General features: G+C 35.5%; 1 protein-coding gene across 3 annotated transcripts; it reads right to left on the bottom strand.

The window, feature by feature from the left end:
• Nucleotides 1–11,274: 11,274 nt before the first annotated feature.
• LOC103542079 (UDP-glucuronosyltransferase 2B31-like) lies at nt 11,275–23,665 on the bottom strand. 3 transcript variants are annotated; one of them, XM_070614754.1, is made up of 6 exons: nt 22,876–23,665; nt 21,108–21,256; nt 18,473–18,604; nt 16,103–16,190; nt 15,291–15,510; nt 11,275–11,827 (listed from the first exon to the last, which is right to left on the bottom strand). In XM_070614754.1, the coding sequence occupies exons 1-6, from the start codon at nt 23,594–23,596 to the stop codon at nt 11,551–11,553; spliced, it is 1,587 nt and encodes a 528-aa protein (XP_070470855.1). In that variant the 5' UTR covers nt 23,597–23,665; the 3' UTR covers nt 11,275–11,550. The 3 variants fall into 3 exon arrangements, 2 of the variants coding, with proteins under 2 accessions (XP_070470855.1, XP_070470856.1); XR_011538714.1 differs by lacking the exon at nt 16,103–16,190 and having other exon boundaries at nt 22,876–23,660; XM_070614755.1 differs by lacking the exon at nt 18,473–18,604 and having other exon boundaries at nt 22,876–23,639.
• Between the last annotated feature and the right edge of the window lie 126 nt (nt 23,666–23,791).

Raw genomic sequence — 23,791 nt, 5'->3', positions numbered from 1 at the left:
TAAGTTTCATTATGTTGTAGAATGTGTTAGAATTTCCTTCTATTTTAAGGTTGAGTAATATTCCATTGTATATATAAACCACATTTTGCTTATTGATTCATCCATCTATACACACTGGGTTGCTTCCACCTTTTGGCTCTCGTGAATAGTGCTACTATGAAGATAGGTGTGCAACTATCTTATAATGATTTTAATTTCAATTCTTTTGGATATATACCTGTAAGTAGAATTGTTGGACCAAGTGGCAATTTATTTTTAATATTTTGAGGAACCTCCATTTCTTTTTCATCAGTGGCTGTTTATAACAGACCTAATCCCTCCTTTCCTTCGGTAGTATCCAGTTGATACGAAATTGATTTCTTTTATTATGTATATTTGTGTAAAAGTGTGTTTGTGTCTCTGTGTGTCTGTGTGTATACGTAAGCAAAAAATGAAATAGAACCAGTACATGGTAAACAATATTATATCTATATTCTTTACTTACAACGTTATTAATTGCTGCTAAAGATTTCTGAAGGGATACCAGACAGCAGGGTCTTAACTCACCTTGAATTCTTTACTGTCGTAGTTCTACTAAAACATTTGTTTTTATTCCAGGCAGGTTTTCTGGAGAATTATTTTTGTTTAGTCATTAGCATTTTATTTCTCTATGAGCACTAAGAAGAAGATTTTTATGACTGGGATGACTTTATATCTTTTTTCACTCAGCTATATAATACATTATATCTAACTTAAACTTAATCAGTATTTCCCAAGCTGTTTTCCTAAATCACTCTTCAAAGGCTAGAGGTTAAGAATCACTGTTATTCATGAGTCTGGTATTCGTATTTGGGATTTCCATGAACTAGCCCTATGATTCCCACTTATAATCCAGAAATATACTTGTATACAAGACATTTCTGACTTGTTTATGTATGACACCTTTTGCCCTGAAATCATATTGTAAAGGGGATGTCCTAGTGGAATGTGCTAGGTGTAACTGGCTGTGAGGGGCCTTCATCATCGCCTCCCTGAGTACCCCAGGGAGCAGCTGCCCCACAGAGGGAGAGGTACAGCAGGCGTCCTGCAGCAGAGAGCCGATCACCTCCTTTAGGAGCTCAGGTCAAACTATATAAAGTTTCTGGTGAATCTGTATTTACCTGAAATTGTTTTAGAATTATTCTGATTTGTAGTCCCAGATATTTGACAATTAAAAAAATTATTACTTTCTGTACTAGAGTAATTTCTCATTGCTCAGTGTACTCTCTTACCAAAAAAACAAATGCAGAGGAGCCACAAGTTTCCTGAATATCTCACCAGAACTGCACATTCAACTTTTTTTTGGTCCTTCTGTTTTAACTTCATTATTTGTTCCTTTCTCTCTGAAAATTAATGACTTAATCCTTCCAATATTATAAGTATACTATCTCATCCTAATTATTGTAAGCTTCTTTTCAAAGCTGTTTTTTACAGAATAAAGAAAAAAGGAATAAATTTCCAAACTTTTATCTTACAGACTCTACATTGTCCAGAGAATTCTCCTAAAGTATAATTCCACTCTGATGACATTAGTTTCATATGAAGGTCACTGTACTTTCTTATGACTAACATTGTGCATCCTGGTAATCTGTGCAAGTCCAGTAACCTTTAGCACCACTAATGGTTACCTCTGTTCAATGTTTTGCCTCATTAGCACTCTGCCAATAGCCTCCTTCAACCATGCTGTGGAAGATGGATCCCTAGACTACTACAGTAATAAAACTTCTTTATAGCTTAATCACTCAGTTGGACAGGTTGTCTTCATTCTGTGACGTCCTTACAACAATAACACATACTCATTGAAAGAACATTTGGAAAAATGTGAAAAATAATCGAAAAGGAAGTAACATTCACCCCTACTCTTTATCCGGGTATATTCTTCGTGTGAAAGCTTTATGCATTTTTGCATATCTTGATTATTTGTCTCTGTATAATTTCATATGAGTATACTATGAGGTCAAAGACTATAAGCTTTTGTAAGGATTTTGTTGCAATTTGTCCAATGAAATTTCTTAAAAGGAAAATACAGAAATTACCTGTGATTCTAATAGCTAATGGAAAGCAAGTAGTTTGGGGGAACAATTTCCGTTCTGTTATAAACAATAAGGACAGTCTTCACAGTCATTGACTTGATTTCAAATCTTGTTTCTGCAACTTAGTAACAACAGCTGCTATTACCAATTATTATGATTATGCTGCTATTCATTCTTCTCCTTCTCCTCTTTTTTCACTCCTACTGGCATTGCCATTTTCCCTTGATGTGAAGGAGGACTTCTTTCAAGAACAGATTTAGATTGAATAGAACTTTAACTTATCTTACCTCACCCTTTACCCTTGTGAATGTTTTCGTGAGCCTAAACAATTTGCAATCGAAAGAGATATTAACCCTTGACTAAGATGTAATTTTTATGGTGCTTCAAATCAAGTGGTAGACAAAAAAAGATCTCTTAGTAGATCATTTAATAATTCATTAAAGAATGCTTGCTTTCTATTTATGTCTCAAAGGTATGATGTCAGTTTAAAACATATAGATTCTTTCTTTCTCTCGTAAGAAATATCATCCTATATACTAACAGAATTATTTTTAATTTTATACTATTTATAATTTTAAACTATGGGCAATTTTCCAATCCAAGTGGTAGAAATTATGTGGTTTTTATTAAGTATGCAGAATTTGTGGTCCTCAATATATATGCAGTGTACATTCTTTCTTTGATTTTTGTGGCAGGCAGCTATGATGTTGAGAACCATGTGCCCTGAGGGCTCTTTACTGAGATTACATACAGGCTTGATGTGTGGCAGAACACACTTGCTCTAATAAGCAAATTTCTTTTACGCTTTGGATGTTAAACACTGGGTCTCAAATGAGGAGTTGTTTAAATTCTGTAGTGAAGGCAAGTAAGTGTTGGGTTTCACTGCAGATATTGCTGGGGTGCACATTCGTATTGTTGAGGAACAGTCTTCCCTTAATGCTAGAATACTGATGAAGAGCCTCCACCCTCAGAAAATATTTAGCATTCCCATTTGCTCATCTGATTGCCAGATTATACATTTACTTTTAAGTACTGCACAGGGTATCTGTTCTCTGTGACTTTGCTAGAAAATACAGTCTTGAATCCACCAGCAAACAGTTCTTATGAGATGAGAAATCATATCAAAATCAGCTGACACATACTAAGTATTAATAATATCTATGATAGTAACAAAAATAATGATAAAAACAACGCTTACTATTACATCTGTATCACCAACAATATGCCAGAGACATTTTAAGCATTTTATATGTATTAAGTAATTTTTTCCACTGAATAGAAATAGGAGGTTGATATAATTTTAAGTGTAGTCATATCTTTAATGTCTAGTTTTCCATCATATGTTGTCGAAACTCTTGCAACAGCCTCCTAAATGATCCCCCCCTTCCACTCTTTTCCCTCTGCAGCCCAATACAGTGACTGCAATTGAGAACTTTTTAAAAAGGAAATCTGATCATTGTCTCCCTTTTCTCCTTTTCATTGGCTCCCTCATGCTCTTACTAGATGCTTCAACATCCTTATAATTATTTTTCTCTAACTTACTTCTCCAGCATCATCTGCTTCTTTACTCAGCCTCTTCCCACTAGACTAAACGTAGAATTCTTGGCAACTTGTTATTACTCTACCTGCTTAACTTTGTGTCTGTCTCTCTCCCCAGCCCTTCCTCTTATTACTGCACATCCTTCAGGTCCCCCTTAATTATCAATGACTCTGAGGTCCTGCAGGATGTTCTCTAGCTTGTAGTCTTTCCTTATTATAATACTTTTCATGCAATTTTTGTTACTTGTTGCTATTCTACCATTCCAAGTTGAATGTTATATGTGTATTTGTGGAGATCATTTCTGCACTGTTTCTCTGCATATCCAACACTATCCTTGGACTATCCTATGAATATTTTTTGAATGAATGATGGATACTTTCTTATATGTTGAATAATAAGGACTTAATTTAACTGGCCCATTCCAAAAGTCTTCAAAGTATAGTACTTTAGTCTGTATGATAATGAAATTCGGATAATTGCAATGGCATTGAAATATTTAAGTTTGTAATTGACGGGTCGCTTTACCCATCTTCCCATATCTCTCTCATTGTGATCAGCAGTCTAAATAAAGAACACAGATATTTTCCTACTGGAAATGCCAAGTAAACTAGGCAAAACAAACAGGAATAGGTTACCTTAGGCAGAGGTTTGGCAGGTTTGAAATGGAGTCCTCCAACAAATTCAAAATGTGGTAAGAGTGGGCGAGGAAATTCAAAATCCCAATAGATTCGAGTAAGCCACATTTCAGCTTTACTCATTAGCTCAGATAATGAAGTGGGTCTTCCTGAAGGGAAAAAAAAGCAAACAGGTAGAGGAAATGAGAACACTGTAATGTGAATATACCAGGTGATTTTCTGAAAGGAGCTTGGAATAATGCAGCCATTGGTGTTTAAAACTGTCTGTGGTGTGAAAATATAAATCTATATACATATGTATGTGTGTGTATATTTATACATGTTTTATATATGTTTTTATATATATATGAGAAAGTATAAGAGACTTCATCTCTAACATCACATCAGTTCTTTCAAAATCACAAACAATTATTAAACATGAGCCATTGAAGAATTAAGCATACATTTATTTACTCTGTAAATCTGCAAAAGTAACAAATGCAAACGTAAACAATGATTTCAGCTGCTCAGTCAGTGAACCCTACCATGCCCATGGAAACACCTTTCCCTAGAGAGCTCATTCCAATTTCTACAACTTAGCAAGCTGTTCCCTTGATCCTAGATTTTCCAAGTAAACTGTGAGGTTTTTGAGAGTTTGGCTACTCCTACACTTGGTTTATATTAAGAACTTCATAATATTTTCATTTAAATAAATATATTTACAAAAAAAAGCTGCGAAGTTTTCATAGCATATGGAAATAGATGTGCTAACCCTTAATTTTGGCTCATTTTATCTTTAATGGAGAATCACTGTTTTTAAAAATATAGACTAATAACGTGTGTGTTCACCCTTCAACAAGACTTTTGGCCTTTAAGACAGATGATTTGTAAGTACTTAGTGGAGGAATGTGTAGTCATTAGAAATTCAAATTATAGATTTTTCTGTCTGTCATAGAGCCATTATATCTTTCAATTGTGAAGGAATATTTCAGGTATTATGGCAAAATGGTGTACTTTTAAATGAATCTGAACTATACAAGGGGAAAGACCTTCCTCAGTGCTCCATAGATGGTTGCACTACGCAATCTACATAACCCTAATAAATGTAATCTCCTCTGCTCTCAGTGTCCACCTGGATGGAGGAATTTAGTGAAATTTATGATGCCTTTTATTGAAGTTGAAAAATATTACAGAAGAATTGATGTATAGGATGAATAGGCAGAGTACAGAGGATCTTTAGGGCAATGAAATTACTCCATTTGATACTATAATGGTGGATGCATGACATCACAGCTTTGTCTAAACTCAGAATGTACATCATCAAGAGAGAACTCCAATATAAAATACAGACTTTGGATGATAATGATGTGTCAATATAGTTTCATCAATTGTAACAAATGTACTCCTTTGGTAGGGGATGTTGATGTTAGGGGAAACAACGCATAGGAGGGGCAGGGCATTAGCGGTAAATCTCTACTCAATATTGCTGTGGACCTAAAACTCCTCTATGAAATAAAGCCTATTAAAAACAAACAAAAAAAGAGTCATGGATATATGATTGCTTAAAGAACTCTTCGCTGCTTCAGTTTGTGATTTTTGCCTTCCTAGAGTGTCCTGTACTAGTAATGGACAATGCAGTTCTAAGTGATGCTGTAATTTAAGCATTTCCATAATATTTGTGAAATTGGGAGATGATTTAATATTTTAATTTCACCGTTTCACTTATAAAACAGTTCATATTTATACAAACTCACCTTACAAGGCGCTAGGAAAGTTAGGACTGCAAGCCACCAACTAAAAACATGGCTTAGCTAGTACTTCACTGTAAAATTGATCCCACTTCTTGTCATTAAATGTTTGGAACTGAAAGTCAAAATAAAGCACATATATCATATTTTTTACCCTCTCTATGAATGTCATTTGATCACTTAATTCTGACATAACAGCAGGTACATAGGACGGTGGGAGTGGAAGTCCTCTGCTATACTTTTCAATTTTATGTCCTAGAGAGAAGCAGAGACTGTACACCAAACGTATTTTCAGTAGCTCAGCCAGCAGCTCACCAGAGGGTCCAATGGCATCTGCGAGAATGAGATCAAACCTTGATTCTTGTAGTTTTGTTGTGTTTTCTGTTGAAAATGACATCTTTGCACATATTTTCCAGACAATCAGAACTTTCCTCAAAGATTTCTTGCAAAAGTGAAAAAAATGTCTAAAATGTTACTTTTGGCAGATCATATGTCCATTTATTGATCAGTCGCATTATCAAAACCTCAAACTCTTCTTTAGTTAAAGTTGTAGGATAAATCCCAAATTTAATAGCAGATGGTTTGTTGGGATCAACGAGAATGAAAGCTGAAGATGTCAGAACACTCACTTCATGACCTCTCTGGACAAGTTCATCCAGGATTGTCTTCATATTGATCCAATGGCTGTGTTCTGTGGGCCACACTAGCACCTTTCCTGCACTCCCGGGGCTAAAGTAACAACTCAGCTGTAGCAGCAGCAGAACTGAAATCCATTCCATAGACATCCTGGTGGAAAGCAATGCTTCTTTTCAATTGTTGTTCCTTTCTTCCATTGGTCATGCTCATATCCAAGGAGAGATCAGTCAGGAAGTTAAAATATAACTCCTATACCTCAAAGAAAATAGATTATATAAACAGTCAGAGCATTTTTACGGCAAGTGGAAAATGTAAAAGATAGGTGACCTGGTGACCTCTAGTTTATACAAATGTGTTTACTATCTGTATTATGATTATAAGCACTATCATTCAGCTATTAGTCAGTGATCTTGCATGTGCAAGTCACTTGCATTATAGAATATATCTTAGAATAGTAACGAGAACAATGGCAATTGAGAGGCAGGGTTGTCTTTAGTCTTCTTCACTCCTGACATCGAGATAAAGCTATCACTCAGTGAATCAGAATTTCTTGGATATGATGGTTAAGGGGATTTTTCATTTTTTTGTTTTGTTATTTTTTATACAAACTTTGTTGATATGTAATTCACATACCATACAATTGCCGAATTTAAAGTGTCTAATTCAATAGTTCACAGTATGTTTGCAGAATTGTGCAACCACCATGATAATCAATTTAAGAACATTTTCATCACTCCCCCCAAAAAACGCTTGCCCTTTAGATGTGACTCCCTAATATTTGAATGTCTCAAGCCCTAGCCAAGTATTAATCTAGCTTCTCTTTCTACAGATGTGCCTATCCTGAGCATTTACTGTAGGTGGACTCATGCAACATGTGGTCTTCTGTGAGTGACCTCTTTCACTTAGCATCATATTTTAAAGGTTCATCCATGTTGTAACACGTATCAGGGCTTCGTTCCTTTTTATTGCCAAATTATATTCCATAGTATGGATACACCACTTTTTCTTTATTCATCCGTGAGTTGATGAACATTTGGTTTCTTCCCAATTTTTGGCTTTTATGAATAGTATTGTTTATTAACATTCATGTAAAATGTTTTCACGGACATATTTTCCTTTCTCTTCCATATATACCTAGAAATGGAATTATTTGGTCATATTGTAACTATATTTGATCTACAAGGATATGGCATACTGTTTTCCAACATAGTCTCACCATTTCCCATTCCTGCCAGCAACGTATGATGGTTCCAATTTCTCCATATCCTTGCCACCACTTGTTATTGTTTGTGTCTTTGGTGTCTTTTAGCCATGCCTGTGGAAGTGAAGTCATACCTCACTGTGGTTTTGAGTTACCTTTGCCAGATACCTAATGATGTTAAGCACCTTTTCATATGCTTGTTGACCACTTGTATATCTTCTTTAGAGAAAAGTCTATTCAGAGCCTTTGTTGACTTTAAAAATTGTATTATTCATCCCATTATTTAATTGTGAGTTTTTTTCTGATAGTCTTTGGATAGAAATACTTTAGGAGATATATGATTTGCAAGTATATTCTCCTATTCTGTGGGCTGTGTTTTCACTTTATTCTATCAGAACAAAAGTTTTAAATTTCTCTATTTTAAGTTGGTTGTTTGTACTCTAAGAAATTATTAACTGAAAAATCATTGCCAAATCCCAGATCACAAAGTTTTGCCCTTATGTTTCTTCTTAAGAAACTTATAGTTCTACCCTTGCATTTAGGTTTTCGACCCATTTTTAGTAATTTTTGCCTATGGTTTGAGGTAAGCAATCCAACTTCATTCTTTTACATGTGGATAATCAGTTTTTCCAGAAGCATTTATTTGAAAATGTCTGTTCCCTTGCCAGAAATCAATTGGCCATCCATGTCTGAGAATATTTCTGGTTTCTAAAATCTATTCTATTGATCTACATGCTTATCTGTATGCCTGTTTCACACTCTCTTGATTACTGTAGTTTGTAGTTGGCTTTGAAATCAGTTAGTGTAATTCCCCTCATCAAGTTTTTGTTCAAGCTTGTTTGACTATTTTTAGTTCCTTTTAATATCTATATGAATTTTAGGGTTATTTATCAATTCATGCAAGGAAGTCTGCTGAGATTTTAATAGAGATTGTGTTGAATCTGTACATTAATTTGTAATGAATTGTCATTACAACAATATTGTGTTAAATCTGTGAATATAAGATGTCTTTCCTTTTATTTAGAAATTTTTAAGCATCTTTCCATAATGTTCTGTAGTTTCCACAGTATAAGTATTGTACTTTTCTTGTTAAATTTTTTCCTAAGTATTTTACTCTTTTTAAGATATTGTAGTGAAATTCTTAATTTTATTTTCGATTGTTCATTGCAATTGTATATTTTCTAGTGAGTTTCCAACGATTTTTCTCTATGTGAGATCACGTGATCTGCTGATAGTTTTACCCCTTCCTTTCCAATGTGGATTTCTTTTTTATGTTCTTCTCTAATTGTCTTCATTGAATCTCCAATAAAATGTTGAATAGAAATTTTGAAAGTGGACCTCCTCATCTTGCTCCACATCTTAGAAAGAAAGCATTTAGTCTTTTACCATTAAGTCTAATGTTGTAAGGGTTTTTCATAGATTCGGGTTTTTCGTAGATGCCTTTTATCCATTTGATGAAGTTTCCCTTTATTCCTAGTTTACTGAGAATTTTTATCATGAAAGGTATTGGATTTTGTCAAATGATTTTTCTGTATTTATTGAGATGATTATGCAATTTTTTTCTTCATTCTATTGGCCCAAAACACCTTGGGCTGCCATGCCAGTGCCTCCTCATGGAGCACTTGGAGGGCCAGGTTGCTCCTTTCTACTAGCGCATAGCCACAAGGCCAAGGCGGCTACACGAGCTGCCACCATGCCCACCACAGCCCACGACCAGTATGGACGCGATCTACAGGCACAGCTGTCCAGGCACGGCCAGCGCAGGCAGGACTTTCTGCCGGCTCTGCATATAATCTCATCTGCGGACAGAGCGGCCTTCCTGGGCAGGGTGACACCACAACCAGCTGCTGTGGCTCTTGCTCCTCCAGAAGAGCCACGGCCAGCCTCTGCTTCAGGAAGCTCAGCTCCTCCTCTTGCTGGGCCATTTCAGCCTGCAAAGCCATGACTTCCTCCCTGGCAGAAATGGTGGCCTCTGTCCTCTCAGATTCTTTTGTTTGATATATATTTGGGGGGGGGGGGCGATTTATGGTCTGAATTTATATTCTCCCAGAGTCAGTGCCTTTTGCGATCATTTGTATGTTAGTGACCATTTTTACTCTAGTGAGTTGCCTGTTCACATGCTGAATCTGTTTTCACATTGGACTGTTTTCAGTTTGTTGTTTGTGATATTTCTCCCTGTACAATGATTACCAGCCTTTACAGGTTACGTGTGATACAGGATAGATTTGAGGAAAATTAAGCCTATATGCATGATTTAGTAATATTATCTACCATGGCACTATTTAATTTCCATAAAAGTGTGTCAATTATCTAGATGAGTAGTATGGAAATATCTTTGGTGAACTCTTCCTGTAGATCTCCTAGCTTCAGAGTTTTACTGTGTTTTTAAAATAAATTCCTGCCTGATGCTGGAGAATATTTGTTGTGAGACTTTGACGATGGACTTCTTGACCAGTAAAGATAGGTATGTATCTGTCTCATGGTCCGCTTGGGTCCTAAAGTGATTCCCTGATGTGTATGTTTCAGGAAGGCCTTGTGCAACCTTGTGGTTTGATTTACATATTCTCAAAAAGTTACGTAATTTTTGTATTCTTTGCCTTGTTGTTGATTCTGATCAGTCATAGTGTGGCTAGGCCTAAAAGAAATTGGTGATTGTATTCTCTTTTTGTCATGCCAAAGGATTTAATGTTTCCATGTTAGGTTAATGAGGTTGTTGAAACAATAGGCTTCTGAGGAAAGAGAGAAGGAATGAGGCATGCTGATCTAGTGTGGTTATATAGAATAAGAATCTTGTTTCAAACTGCCTTCAACAAACACATTGAATTGCTCACCATATCGGTAAGTAACTGAGTGATGTTATGCCTTGTTTGGAAGAGTGGACATATATCTAGAAATATATCTATGCATATCTATAGATATATGTACACATACATTTGGAGAGAATGAAAATTCCAGAATTCCTTTAGAGTACAGGTTCTGTATTATCAAACCTTCAATCGGGACCTTGCATCTTCTATCAAAGGCTAAAATGACAGTTAAAGCAACCAGGTGAAACTTTTTAAAGGGCTATGAGGTAAGGAGAATAAGCTAGTGAAACCAAAGTCTTTCTAATAGCTCAGTTGTATAATAGGAAGCAGATAGCAGTTGTTGTATTTCTAAATCCATGTATTTCCACTGGATATGGAGTTAAACTGGATGAAGGCAAACATCTTGCCATGTCTTTAGGCAAGGAGTGATGCTGAGGCTGGATGCACAGTAAACGCCAAGCAGCATTATTCGTCTCTTAAAGGAAATAGAAGGGTGAATCATTTTATGCAGTTCTAACCATTGAGTAGTTCTTGATCCAAAGATAAAATTACAAAATCTGCACCAATATCAAGTGAAAATATCCTGAGTATTTGCACAATAATGTTGATATTGCGAATACACTGCTTAATGCTCTTGTGTCCGTATGTAAAGTTTGAAAGACAATTAAGTTCAACAATTTTCTTTTGGCACAACTTTGTATTAGAATAATAAATGTTAATATACCCATATAGTTTTATTTTTGTTTAATTTTTGCCTCTTCTTCTCTTTGGGAGGACATATTTCTAACTGTTAAACAGGTAGCAAAACACTTGAAAACAAATTTTGATCTGAGAAGCTAAATTTTGAAAGGTTGTTTCGTCTTAAGAGGAAGGGATCTTTACATCACAACGTCTTGCTGGAATTAACTGCGGGAGTCCCCTCTATGAGGCATCCCACCTTCAGTCAGATACAATTACTCCCTTTTTTCCTTCTTTCCTGTTTTAGCAAACTTCCAGCAACAAAGCAGACATTTTATGATGACAAATACAGTGGTTGCCACACAGGCCAGCAGGAACCCAGTCACATCCAAAGAGTGGTACTGAAACCAGGTGAGGTCGTGGGAGGCTGGCCGCAGGTGTTTGGCTCCTTTGTGGCGCATGACAAACTCGATCCAGAAGACTGCTCGATCTAAAGGCTTCATTGGTTGATCATGTTGAATTCTTGATAATTTCATAGCATTGTCTTTATATCTAAAGGAGAAACACAAAGATAGCAACAGTGAAAGGACGTTCATTTGCTTAAGCATATCATTCCCATGAAAGGTTTGTGGAGTGCCATACCTAAGTTTCAAAATAAATGTCATAGTATTGCAGAAATGTGTTTTTAGTGGAGTCTTCATCGCAGTTTGGTTTTTAAATTGGGATTTTCTGATGACTAATATTTTCAAAATTGAAGATGAACATAAGGTGGGAAAGTTAAATCCTTTCTAACAGAGGTAAATTATAGGAGCCATTCTAAGGGCTGTAAGCCAGATGAATGCCATTTTAGGATGGTGCTCTTGAAGTTTCCAAAGAGGAATTGGTTCGTTGAGCTGTGTTCCCATCTTAGCACCTTTGCAATTTCTGCCCCTTCTGTGCCTCTCCTGGAGCACTCTTCCCTGCAACACCCCAAAGCTTGCTTCTAACTCCTGATGGAGGCTTTGACTTCGCTGTCACATCTCAGAGAGCCTTTTCCTTGCCACCCTAATAGCAGCCCTAGGCATTTCTTCTATATTTTTAATTTTTTTCTATTTGATTTCTAGATTTCTAAATACATTTTGTAAAATACAGAAGAAAAACGCATATATCCTAAGTGAAGAGCTCAAAATTTCATAATCAGCTAGAAAATCATCCTGAAGTGGATATTAAATATACCTACCACCTACGTATCGGTATCGGACACCACAAGCTACTAGAAGCTCCCCATTCTCCGGACCTTTTCACTCACTAATCCTTTCTACAAATTAACTGCTATCATTATTTTTAACATCATAGATTTGTTTTTCTGGTTTGTATATTGACATCAGATAGTAGTATTCATTTGTTTTGTCCTTTCTGCAGCAGTTGGTGCATTCCATTGCTGTATTGTATCCAATGTCTGACAATACCACCGATTATCTCTTCATAATGATCCACGGACATGTGGATTGCTAATAATATTTTGGCCATTTCTACTAATGCTGATACAAATATTGTTTTAATTGTCTTTTGGTTGGCATATTTATACATTTCTGTTGTGTATGTCCTAGAAGGGAATCGCTGAGAAGATGGTGCATGAATGATTATAATTTCTTTTTTGGTTCTAAATTACTTAGAAATGTATTGCTTAATATTCAAAATTTAGTGATTGTCTTTAGTTCTTGTTTTTCATCATTTCTAACTTAATTCTTGTCTGGCCAGATAATATGCCCTTTATAAGTTGAAAATTTTCAAATAGTAAGGCTAAGTTTTGCCCCAGCATGCATGGTCCGTACCATTAATTATTCTATATGCTGTTGAAAAACGTGTTTTCACCATCGCTTTATATATATGTGTATATATATATATATAATATAATGTATGTATCAAATAGGTTGCTTTTTAAAATTAGATTCTTCAAACATTTTATGTACTTATTTATTTTGTAATCTTTTAGAATATTATAGAAAAAAGTCTTCAAAAACATCCTATTCGGACTATAGATTTGTGTACTTTAAAAATTTTCTATTTTTTTATTGTGGTAACATTCGTTATAACATTATATAAATTTCAGGCGTCCATCATTATATATTTTGATTTCTGTGTAGATTACATCACGTTCACCACCCAAAGACTAATTACAATCCATCACCACACACATGCCTAATCGCCCCTTTCGCCCTCCTCCCTCCCCACTTCCCCTCTGGTAACCAGCAATCTAATGGCTGTTTCTATGTGTGTGTTTGTCGTTGTTTTTATCATGGACTTATGAGTGAGATCATACATTATTTGACTTTCTCCCCTTGAGTTATTTCACTTAGCATAATGCCCTCAAGGTTTATCCATGTTGTCACGAATGGCTAGAATTCACCTTTTCTTATGGCTGGCTAGTAATCCGTTCTGTATATCTATGACATCTTCTTTATCCGTTCATCCCTTGATGGGCACCTAAGTTGCTTCAAAGTCTTGGCTATTGTGAATAATGCTGCAATGAACATAGGGGTTCCTATACCTTTATGCTTTCATGTTTTCATATTCATTGGATAATTACCCAACGGTGGAATAGCTGTATCATATGGTAGATTTATTTTTACTTTTAATTTCTGCTGCTTCCACCTCAAACAGGACTGTCCCTTGTTGTGGGCATTCTTTGTATGCAGTTTTCAGTTCTCTCTCAGTGGTAATTTTTCCAAAAATAGTTGTAACTTTGTTGTATTTGTGCGAGGAGATGAGTTCAGTGTCCACTTATGCCACCATCTTGACACCCTCCCCACCTATTTTTGCTTTTTGTCTACTTTTACTTTGTTTATTTGGAGGATTTATTAGCAGGTGTTACAAATTAGTAATTTGTGTTGTTTTGAAGGATTAACCTATTTATCATTATGAAGTATTTATCTTTTATTTTAATATTGTTTCTGGTCTACTGTGTCTGGTATTAGTTTACTTTACATGTTTCTATAGTTATTTTTTAAAAAGGTCTTTTCTTATCTTTGTACTTACAATTTTCCTGTACTCTTCTATTTAAGCATGACTTGTAAATAGTATATAAAGTTATTTTTTAAAATCCATTTTGAGAATTTTTGTCTTTAAATCATTTACTCTGTTTAGAATTGCTGTACGTAGTGTTATGTTTATATATTTTGACGCAAAATCATATAAAGCAATATTCATAATAGCCAAATGTGGAACAACCAAAATATCCATGAACTTATGAATGGGTAAATAAAAATATGTTATGTCCTTATCATAGAATATTACTCAGAATTATAAACCTACAACAGGGAAGGAGGTCAAAAACATCAGCCTATCTGAATGAAGCCAGTGGCAAAAGACTATATAATGTATGATTTCATGCATATGAAATGTCCAGAAGGACTGATCCACAGAGATAGAAAGTTGATTAATGGTTACTTGGGCAGGGGGGAATGGGAAGTAACTTGTAAGGAACGTCACATTTCTTTCTGTGGTGATAAAAATATCTTGAATTTATAATATTGTGATGGATTTAGAGCACTGTAAACATACTACACATATTTCAATTTTATAATTTTAATGAATTTTATAGTATGTAAATTATATCTCATTATAAAATCTGCTAAAACAATAAAAATAAAATAAATTTTTGAGATAAAGAGATTTACAGTTTCAGAGATGTTAGTTACTGAGTTGAAAGAATTTATGATATTTTCTTCATCATTCTTTCCTGCTCAGGTTCTAACATATTTTAAAAAATGTGTCCTTCTTACAAATACCTATGTAGCTTTCCATTATTTGAGGAGAAAATTGTTGCCTCAGTTCATTACCTATTAAATCTATGGAGTTAAGAAGCAAGTTTGAAATAAATGTAAGTCTGGGTGAAAATAAAGTACATTTTAGAATGGTTAAATCATGTTAATAATTTCAAAATTAGCCTCTTAAAACTGAGATGAAACTCATACTCATCATTGGGAAAAGAATCTATCTATAAATACTACTTATTAAAAATTGTGATACTTACGATGGGTCATTTATGACCGTCTTCAATGCGTTGAGCAAATCTGAACTTGTCATTGTGTCGAAGTCCAGTCTTACAGCTGCTCCCTTGGTCTTCATGTGAGCAACATTATCAGGTTGATCCGCAAACAAAGGAATGCCCACCATAGGGATCCCATGGTAGATCGCCTCATAGATGCCGTTGGCTCCACCATGAGTTAGAAAGGCTTTGGTTTTTGGATGACCTAGGATTGGGTGCATTTTGGCAAACTATTAGTATAGCTCTTAGAATAAAATGAGAGTAGGGCAATATAAGACACTGAAAGAGGCATTGTATTCTAAATAACAGATTATTATACACATGAAACTACAGTAAAATGTCTTTCAGAGCTTAGAGGAAGAAACACCTAAATGTGCTGTCGAGATAAGTGAAGGCTATAGAGAAGATCAGCGTACGACCTGAGACGTGAAAAATAAACACAAGATTGCTGGGTGGACAAGATTGAAAGAGAACATGCTGGATAAAAAATTAATAGGTCAGGAAAAAATCGGGGAGGGGCTATATTAGAATATATTCTCTTAATGAAATACTGAAGTGACTCAGTCTGGGAAGTATCATGTCAAGACAGCAGGAAGTTGATGGTGGTGGCACAAGAATCAGAAGAAGGAAAGGTTACACTTATCATTTCTCCCTCCGACTGGGAAATAAATATAAGACAGTTAATTTTTAATTTCCAGATTTTCAATAATAAATTTCGAATAAATTCTTTTCCTGCTGAACTATTATGATCTGGTTGGAGTTGTTCTTATTTGAATGTTCGTTTTCCAGAATCTTACCAAGAAGATCATTCTGGGGAATCCACTTATAAAGCCGCGTATTTGGCCCTAAGGTGTCTGGTTTCTTGCCATCATATCTCCATATAACCTGTTACAGTAAAGAAAATGCCTGATTCCATGAGTCAAACTTGTAAGATATAGAATGGCAGAATATAAATAGATTAAGAGGCCTCTAGTTAAACCTGTTCATTGTGACACATGAAGAAATGAGGGAAAGAAATGCTAAGTAATGAGAACCAGTAAACACTGATCTAACAGGAATTCTCATCCTCCATGCACTTATTTTACATTCAATCACCTATGATTGCAATCATGATGTTTCTCACTTGGATTAGACAAATGAGATTTTCAATAACAAATTCAAGCACATAAACATTTTTTAGGCAGTCATTTTAATTTTAGTGCAAAAAAATTGCAAATTGCGAATAATCTGCTAATTTATTTTAACTATTTATTATACTAGCTCTCAGCTTCCAAATTTAATATTAGTCTGTTTATTTCTTTTTGTGTGTTGGGAGAAGTGACTTATATCCACTTGTTCTGCAAGTTATATTACTAGAGTTTTACATCTTTTGATTTGCCAAATGGGAATTGTGTGCAATCATCTAATTGTAAGAACAAAGTAATTCTTATTATTAACAATTTAGTTTTAATAACAAATAATTTCTGCTTGGTAAGTACATTTAGCTCCTTTGAAATTACTAATTATCAATATCACTACTTCCAAGAAAAAATTCACGCGGTAAGTTTTTTGCAAAACTCCAGAGTATTATCACTATTGCCAGGCTTGAGAATTCTTTAAATGTAGAAAAAAAGAGCCTCTTAGTACTTCATAAATAACAGTATAGCTGTTGAAAAGACCTGAATATCATGATGGTGCTAAATTTTAGTCAACTGCCTGTTAACACTTTAAGGATGCACTCCAAACTTGGACAGCATTGATTAATATGGTTTCTTATATCAAGCCATTTTCAAGTCAAGTACCAAAATTCGTTACAGATTTTGAAATTGCTAAACAATCCTCATAAGATGGATTCTAAATTACCAGTGGTTAACATCTATTTGCTAAGTGAGTATTAAAGCAACTTCAGTTCTCAGCAATCAGCATAGGTGATAAGCAGAAAGCTATACCATTTAGGAAAATCAAAAGTAGTTCACAAATACACAGAGACTCCAGGTAGATTCTATACATTAGAAATAATTTACTACCGTATTTTACTGACAAGAAACCATCTCAACCTTTCCTATGCTAGCCTGTCTTCTAATTGATTCCTTTTTAAATCCCCTTCTCCTTCTTCAAGTGAGAGAAGTTATTATTCAGATGGATTAGGAGCACGGTCCTTGCAGAGCCATATTTTGTGAAACACAGGGTCACCTTAAGGGCCGACCCACCTCCACCATTCCTTCTGTGTTTTCCTCTTTCAAACTTTAGCAGGGTCCAGTCCACTAGGGCAGCTTTTCAGTTTCTTTTTTTCTTGTTGTGTTTTTTTCTCTCTCTAAATTATCATGTCTGGATAGGTAGCTGGATGCAGGTTGGTGAGCCTTGGCCATCCTTCCTTTGTATAGCACCCTGAAGAGCACATTGAACAGGGTTTTCTGAAATTGAGGGGAAGTAAAAGAGGCCTGGGTTACCTGGCAAGCCTAAACTGCAGGATGCCTTTCAGATTGTTATCACTTCTTGCTTAATGTTACTGTTAAAATTTATCTCCTTTCTTTCTTTCTTCTCTTTTTTTTTGCTCAGGAAGACTAGTGCTGAGCCAATATCTGTGCCAATCTTCAGCTATTTTGTATGTCAGTCACTACCACATCATGGCTGATGAGTGATGAGTAGTGTATGTCTGTACCCAGGATCCAAACCCATGGACCCGGGCCACTGAAGCTGATCGCTCCGAACTTAACCACTATGCCAGGGTCCAGCCCCTAACCCCTTTATGAGAATATCTGTAGCATGTATTGTGCCCTCAGGAATCCTGCACGGAAAAGGAGCAAATGACAGGGAAAAATTTGATGATATGGCATCATTCTACCATTATAATATCATGATACCATTATTATATGATTATTCTCATTATTATATCATCATAATATTATCACAATGTCATTATAATACCAAACCTGCACTCCATCTGTTACACATATTTCAATCTGATCCAAATGTTAATGCCAAAATTATCTGTCTATCAAAACACCATCTGTACTGTTGGCAACTGCCATGTATACTTTTGCATTTAAACTCATTTTTGAGATACGTTGAATCTATCATAATACATTGTAGTTTACCTCTCATGAAGGAAATTTATGTAATCGGATCCTTTTCAAAATTTAACAGATACATTAAATCGTTGTCCACTATAAGGTACTTTATCTAACCTTTTGTGGAATCTGGGCAAAGGCTGATGCAATCACATTGGCTCTTTCTTCTGTCATGTTGCTGACCATTGACCCCAGACTAAACACCACAATACCGTTTTCTCCGGAGCTCTGGGCAAACTCTTCCATTTCCTGTGAAGAAGTAATTTGCTCCATCACTAAAGAACACCAGCATAGCAAACAGTATTGAAAGGATTGCTGCAAACAACTAAGCAGAGAAAATCATAAATTATCAGGAATTACTAGAGTAGTTCCTGTTTATTTTTAATTGTGGTAAAATATACATAACATAAAATTTATCATCTTAACTATTCCTAAACGTACACTTCAGTAGTATGTACATTCTCATTGCTATGTAACCAACCTCCAGAACGCTTCACCTTGCAAATTGACACTATACCCATTTTGCAATAATGACCTGGCAACTATCATTCTACTTCCTGTTTCTATGAATTTGAATCTAGATAATTTATATAAGTGAATCATATGGTATTTATCATTTCGTGAGTGCCTCATTTCACCTAGAATAATGTCCGCAAATTTCAGCCATGTTGGAGCACGTGTTAGAGTTTCCTTCAGTTTTAAGGCTGAGTTATCGTCCATTGTGTGTAAATAGATTATTTTGTTTATTAATTCTTCTGTAGATCAACACTTTTGTTGCTTCAGCGTTTTGGCTCTTGTGAAAAGCGTTGCTATGAAGATAAGTATGCATATATCTCGGTTTGATCCTAATGCCAATTGCGTTTGATGAATACCCAGAAGTGGAATCGATGGACCTTATGGTAATTCTATTTTTGATTTTTTAAGGAACCTCCATTCTATTTTACTTAGTGACTGTTTACAATAGATCTAATCCCTTAGTTACTTTGGAATGATTCAATTGATCTGAGATTAATTTCCCTTATTATGTAAATTTTTGCAAATATGTGTGTGTGTGTCTGTGCCTGTGTGTAAGAAAGAAGTGAAATAGAGCCAGTACACAGTAGTGCAGAAGAAATGCTCTTAGACAGTATTATACCTAGTCTCTTCATTTACACTGTCATTAATTACTAATATGGATTCTTGGAAGGCGGCCACACAGCAGAGCTTGACTCACCTTTGATTCTTCATTGTTCTAGTTCTACTAAACCACTTGTGTTTATACCAGGCAGGTCTTCTGGAGGAATATTTTAGTTTAGTCATTAGTATTTTCTTTCGCCGACTATGAGCACTATGAAAATTTTGTTATGATTGGGATGCCTTTACATATTTTTTTCTCAGCTCTATAATAATTTATACCTCACCTTAACCATTGTCAGTATTTCCTGAGCTCCCCATAAATCACCCTTAAAGGCTGAAGAATTGCTGATGAGTAATTTCACACTCATCAGACACGTGAGTCTGATACTACTGTTTGGAGTTTCCATGAAATCTCCCTAAGATTCCTATTTGTAATCCAGAAATATACATGTATATTACTTGAGTGACCATATTTCTGGTTTGTTTATGTATGACACCTTTTGCCCTGAAAGCATATTGTAAAAAGGATGCCCTAGTCGAATATGTTATCTGTAACTGACAGTGATTGGCCCTCATCACCTCCTTGAGGTCTCCAGGGAGCAGCTGGCCCACAGTGGGAGAGATACAGCAGGCTTTCTGCAGCAGAGAGCTGGTCACCGTCTTGCTTGCAATTGTTTCTGAATTATTCTGATTTGTATTCCCACTATAAAATCCACGTATTACTTTCAGAACTGGAATATTCCTTATGGCTCAGTATACTCTTATACCCAAAAAACAACTGTAGAAGAGCCAAAAATTTCCTGGCTATCTTGTCACAACTGCATATTCATCCTTTGTTTTTCTCCAGTCCTTCTGTTTTGAAATTCATTATTAGTTCTTTTCTCTGTGGAAATTAATGACAGAACCTTTCCAATATAAAGAGTATACTTTCTGATTCGAGTCAATGTTGTTCTATGATGCCCACTGGATGCCCTTTAGCGCTGTGGTCTTTCCTTGTTATAATACTTTTTACACAGCTGTTATTACATGCTCATATCCTATGTTTCCAAGTAGAATGTTAAGTGTTTGTGTAGAAAAATTGTGTCTACACTGCTTCTCTGCATATCCAGCATATCTCTGAACTATGCTAGTCACTTTAAGAATATTCTTTGAGGGTCAGCTGTGGTGGCCTAGTGGTTAAGTTTGGTGCACTCCACTCTGGTGGTCTGGGCATGGTTCCCAGGCACGAACCTACACCACTCAAGTTGTCAGTGGCCCTGCTGTGGTGGCAAATCACATGCAAAAAGGGGAAGATTGGCAGCAGATGTTAGCTCAGGGCAAATCTTCTTCAGCCAGAAAAAACAAAAACAAGAATACCTTTGAATGAGTGACTGATACTTTCCTATGTGTTGAATAATGAGGCCTTAATTTAACTGACCCTATTCCTAAAGCCTTCCAGGGATAATACTTTATTCTTCAATGATAATGAAACTCAGAGTCTTGTAATGGTATTGAAATATATGAGTTTCCAATTTGTAGGTCCCTTTACGCAGCTTCCCATATCTCTCACTGTAATCAAACATTCTAAATAAAGAACACAGAATAATTTCTATTGCGAATGCAAAGTAAACCAACCACACAAACAGAAGTACGTCACCTTAGGCAGGGATTTGGCAGGTTTGCAGTGATATCCTCCAATAAATTGAAAATGTGGTAAGAATGGGCGAGGAAATTCAAAATCCCAATAGGTTCGAACGAGCCACATTTCAGCTTTCCTCATTAACTCATATAATTTAGTGGCTCTTCCTGAAGGGAAAAAAGCAAATAAAAGTAAGGAAATGAGTGTTTTGTAATGTGAATATATCAGGTAGTTTTCTGAAAAGAGCTTGGAATAACAGACTCAAAGATGTTTAAAAGTTTCTCTGGTTTCACAATAGTATTATGTGTGTGTCTACATATAATATATATGTTTTATATATGTTGTTTATATATATACTGCAATGCATAAGAGACTTTCATCTCTAACATCACGTCAGTGCATTCACAAACATAAACAATTATTAGACCTAAGACACCAAAGAATTAAACATGCATTTGTTTACTCTGTATGGCTGCAAAAGTTAATTGACACAAATGTAAACAGTGATTTCAACTGCTCAATCAGTTCTCCCTACCATACCCATGGAGACATGTTTCCCTGAAGTGCTCCATCTTGTTTCTACAATTTAGCAAGCTATTCCCTTAATCCTAGATTTTCCAAGTAAACACAGGTTTTGAAAATATGGCCGCTCTGGTATTTGGCTCACGTAAGTGGCTTAATATTATTTGCATATTAAATAAATGTCCTTGCAAAAAATAGCTGGAGAGTTTTCATAAAGTATGGAAATAGATGTGTTCACCATGAATTGTGGCTCATTTTATCTTTAATGGAGAGACATTGTTTTTAAACAATATGGACTAGTCACTTGTACGTCCACCTTTCGACAAAATTTTGGGCCTTCGAAGCAGATATTTTGTCAGTACTTAGTGCAGGAATGTGTAATCATTAGAATCTCTAATAATAGTTTCACATGTTTGAGATAGAGCCATTATGTCTTTCATTTGTGAAGGACTCCTTCAGGTAATATGGCAGAAAATGTTTTTTAAATGAATCCTAACTACATAAGGGGAACAATTTCTCAATGCTCCACCCACTGTTCTGCTAAAAATATATTGCTCCTCACTCTATATGTCGGTTTTGATCAAGATATTTGGTAAAATTTCCAATGACTTTTATTGAAGATGAAAAAAACATATAGTAAAGTTGATGTGCAGGATGATTAGGCAGAGCACAGAGCATTTTTAGGGCAGTGAAACTAGGTTTGTGATATTCTAATGATGGACAGGTGACAAAATAATTTTGTCCAAACTCCAAGAATGTACATCACCAAGATAGAACCCTAATATAAAATATGGACTTTAGGTGATAACGGTGTGTCAATATCGTTTCATCAACTGTAACAAACGTACTTCTTCTGTGGGGGATGTTGATAATAGGGGAGGCAATGCATGGAAGGGAGCAAGGCATATATGAAAAATCTCTACTCAGTATTGCTCCAGACTGAAAACACCTCTATGAAATAAAGCCTCTTACAAGCAAACAAATACGCAAGGATTGACCTGCAATTGCTTAACAAACTCCTCAGTGCTTTAACTTTTAGTTTATGATTTCTTGGAGGGTCCTGTACTAGGAATGGACCGTGGGATTCTAACTGACCCTATAATTTAAGCATTTCCATAATATTTGTGAGTTTGAGAGATCATTTTCTACTTTTCTTTCAACATTTCACTTATAAAAGACAAATTCCTCTGACTTTATACAAACTCACTTTTCAAGGCGCTAGGAGAATTAAGACTTCAAGCTACCACCTAAAAACATGACTTACCTAGTACTTCACTGTAAAACTGATCCCACTTCTTCTCATTAAATGTTTGGAACCAAAAGTCAAAATAAATCACATATATCATATTTTTTACCCTCTCCATGAATGTCATTTGATCACTTAATTCTGACATAACAACAGGTACATAAGACGGTGGGAATGCAAGTCCTCCACTATACTTTTCAATTGTATGGCCTGGAGAGAAGCGGAGACTGTACACTAACGGTATTTTCAGTAGCTCAGCCAGCAGCTCACTACACAGTCCTACGGCATCTGCAAAAATTAAATCAAACTTTGATTCTTGTAATTTTCTTATAAGTTTCTTGTTCAAAACTGCATCGTTACAGAGCTTTAGAGCATTATCAGAAAATTGCCAAATGATTTCTTGCATTAGTGTAAAATGTGTCCAAAATGAATCTTTTGGCAGACGTGTCCATGTATCAACCAGTTTTTTGAATATAACCTCATAATCATGTTTTGTTAAAGATGCAGGATAAATCTCAAATTTAATAGCAGATGGTTTGTTTGGATCCACAAGAATCGAAGCTGAAGCTGTCAGAACAGTCACTTCATGACCTCTCTGGACAAGTTCATCCAGGATTGTCTTCATATTGATCCAATGGCTGTATTCTGTGGGCCACACCAGCACCTTTCCAGCACTCCCAGGGCTAAAGTAACAACTCAGTTGTAGCAACAGCAGAAGTGAAATCCATTTCAGAGACATCTTGGTGGAACACAATGCTTCCTTTCAAATTGCTGATCTCTTGTACCATTGCTCAGGCTTATATTCAAGGAGAAATCAATCAGGAAGTTAAAATATAACTCCTACAGCTCAAAGTAAATAGATGACCTGGACATTCAGAGAATTTGGATAGCAAGTGTAAAAAGCAAAAGGTTGATGACTTTGTTTGTGTACATG

The sequence above is a fragment of the Equus przewalskii genome, chromosome 3 (genome assembly GCF_037783145.1).
Source record: "Equus przewalskii isolate Varuska chromosome 3, EquPr2, whole genome shotgun sequence".
Taxonomy (NCBI): domain Eukaryota; kingdom Metazoa; phylum Chordata; class Mammalia; order Perissodactyla; family Equidae; genus Equus; species Equus przewalskii.
The sequence above is the reverse complement of the archived record's forward strand: the minus strand, read 5'-3'. Positions and strand labels throughout refer to the sequence as shown.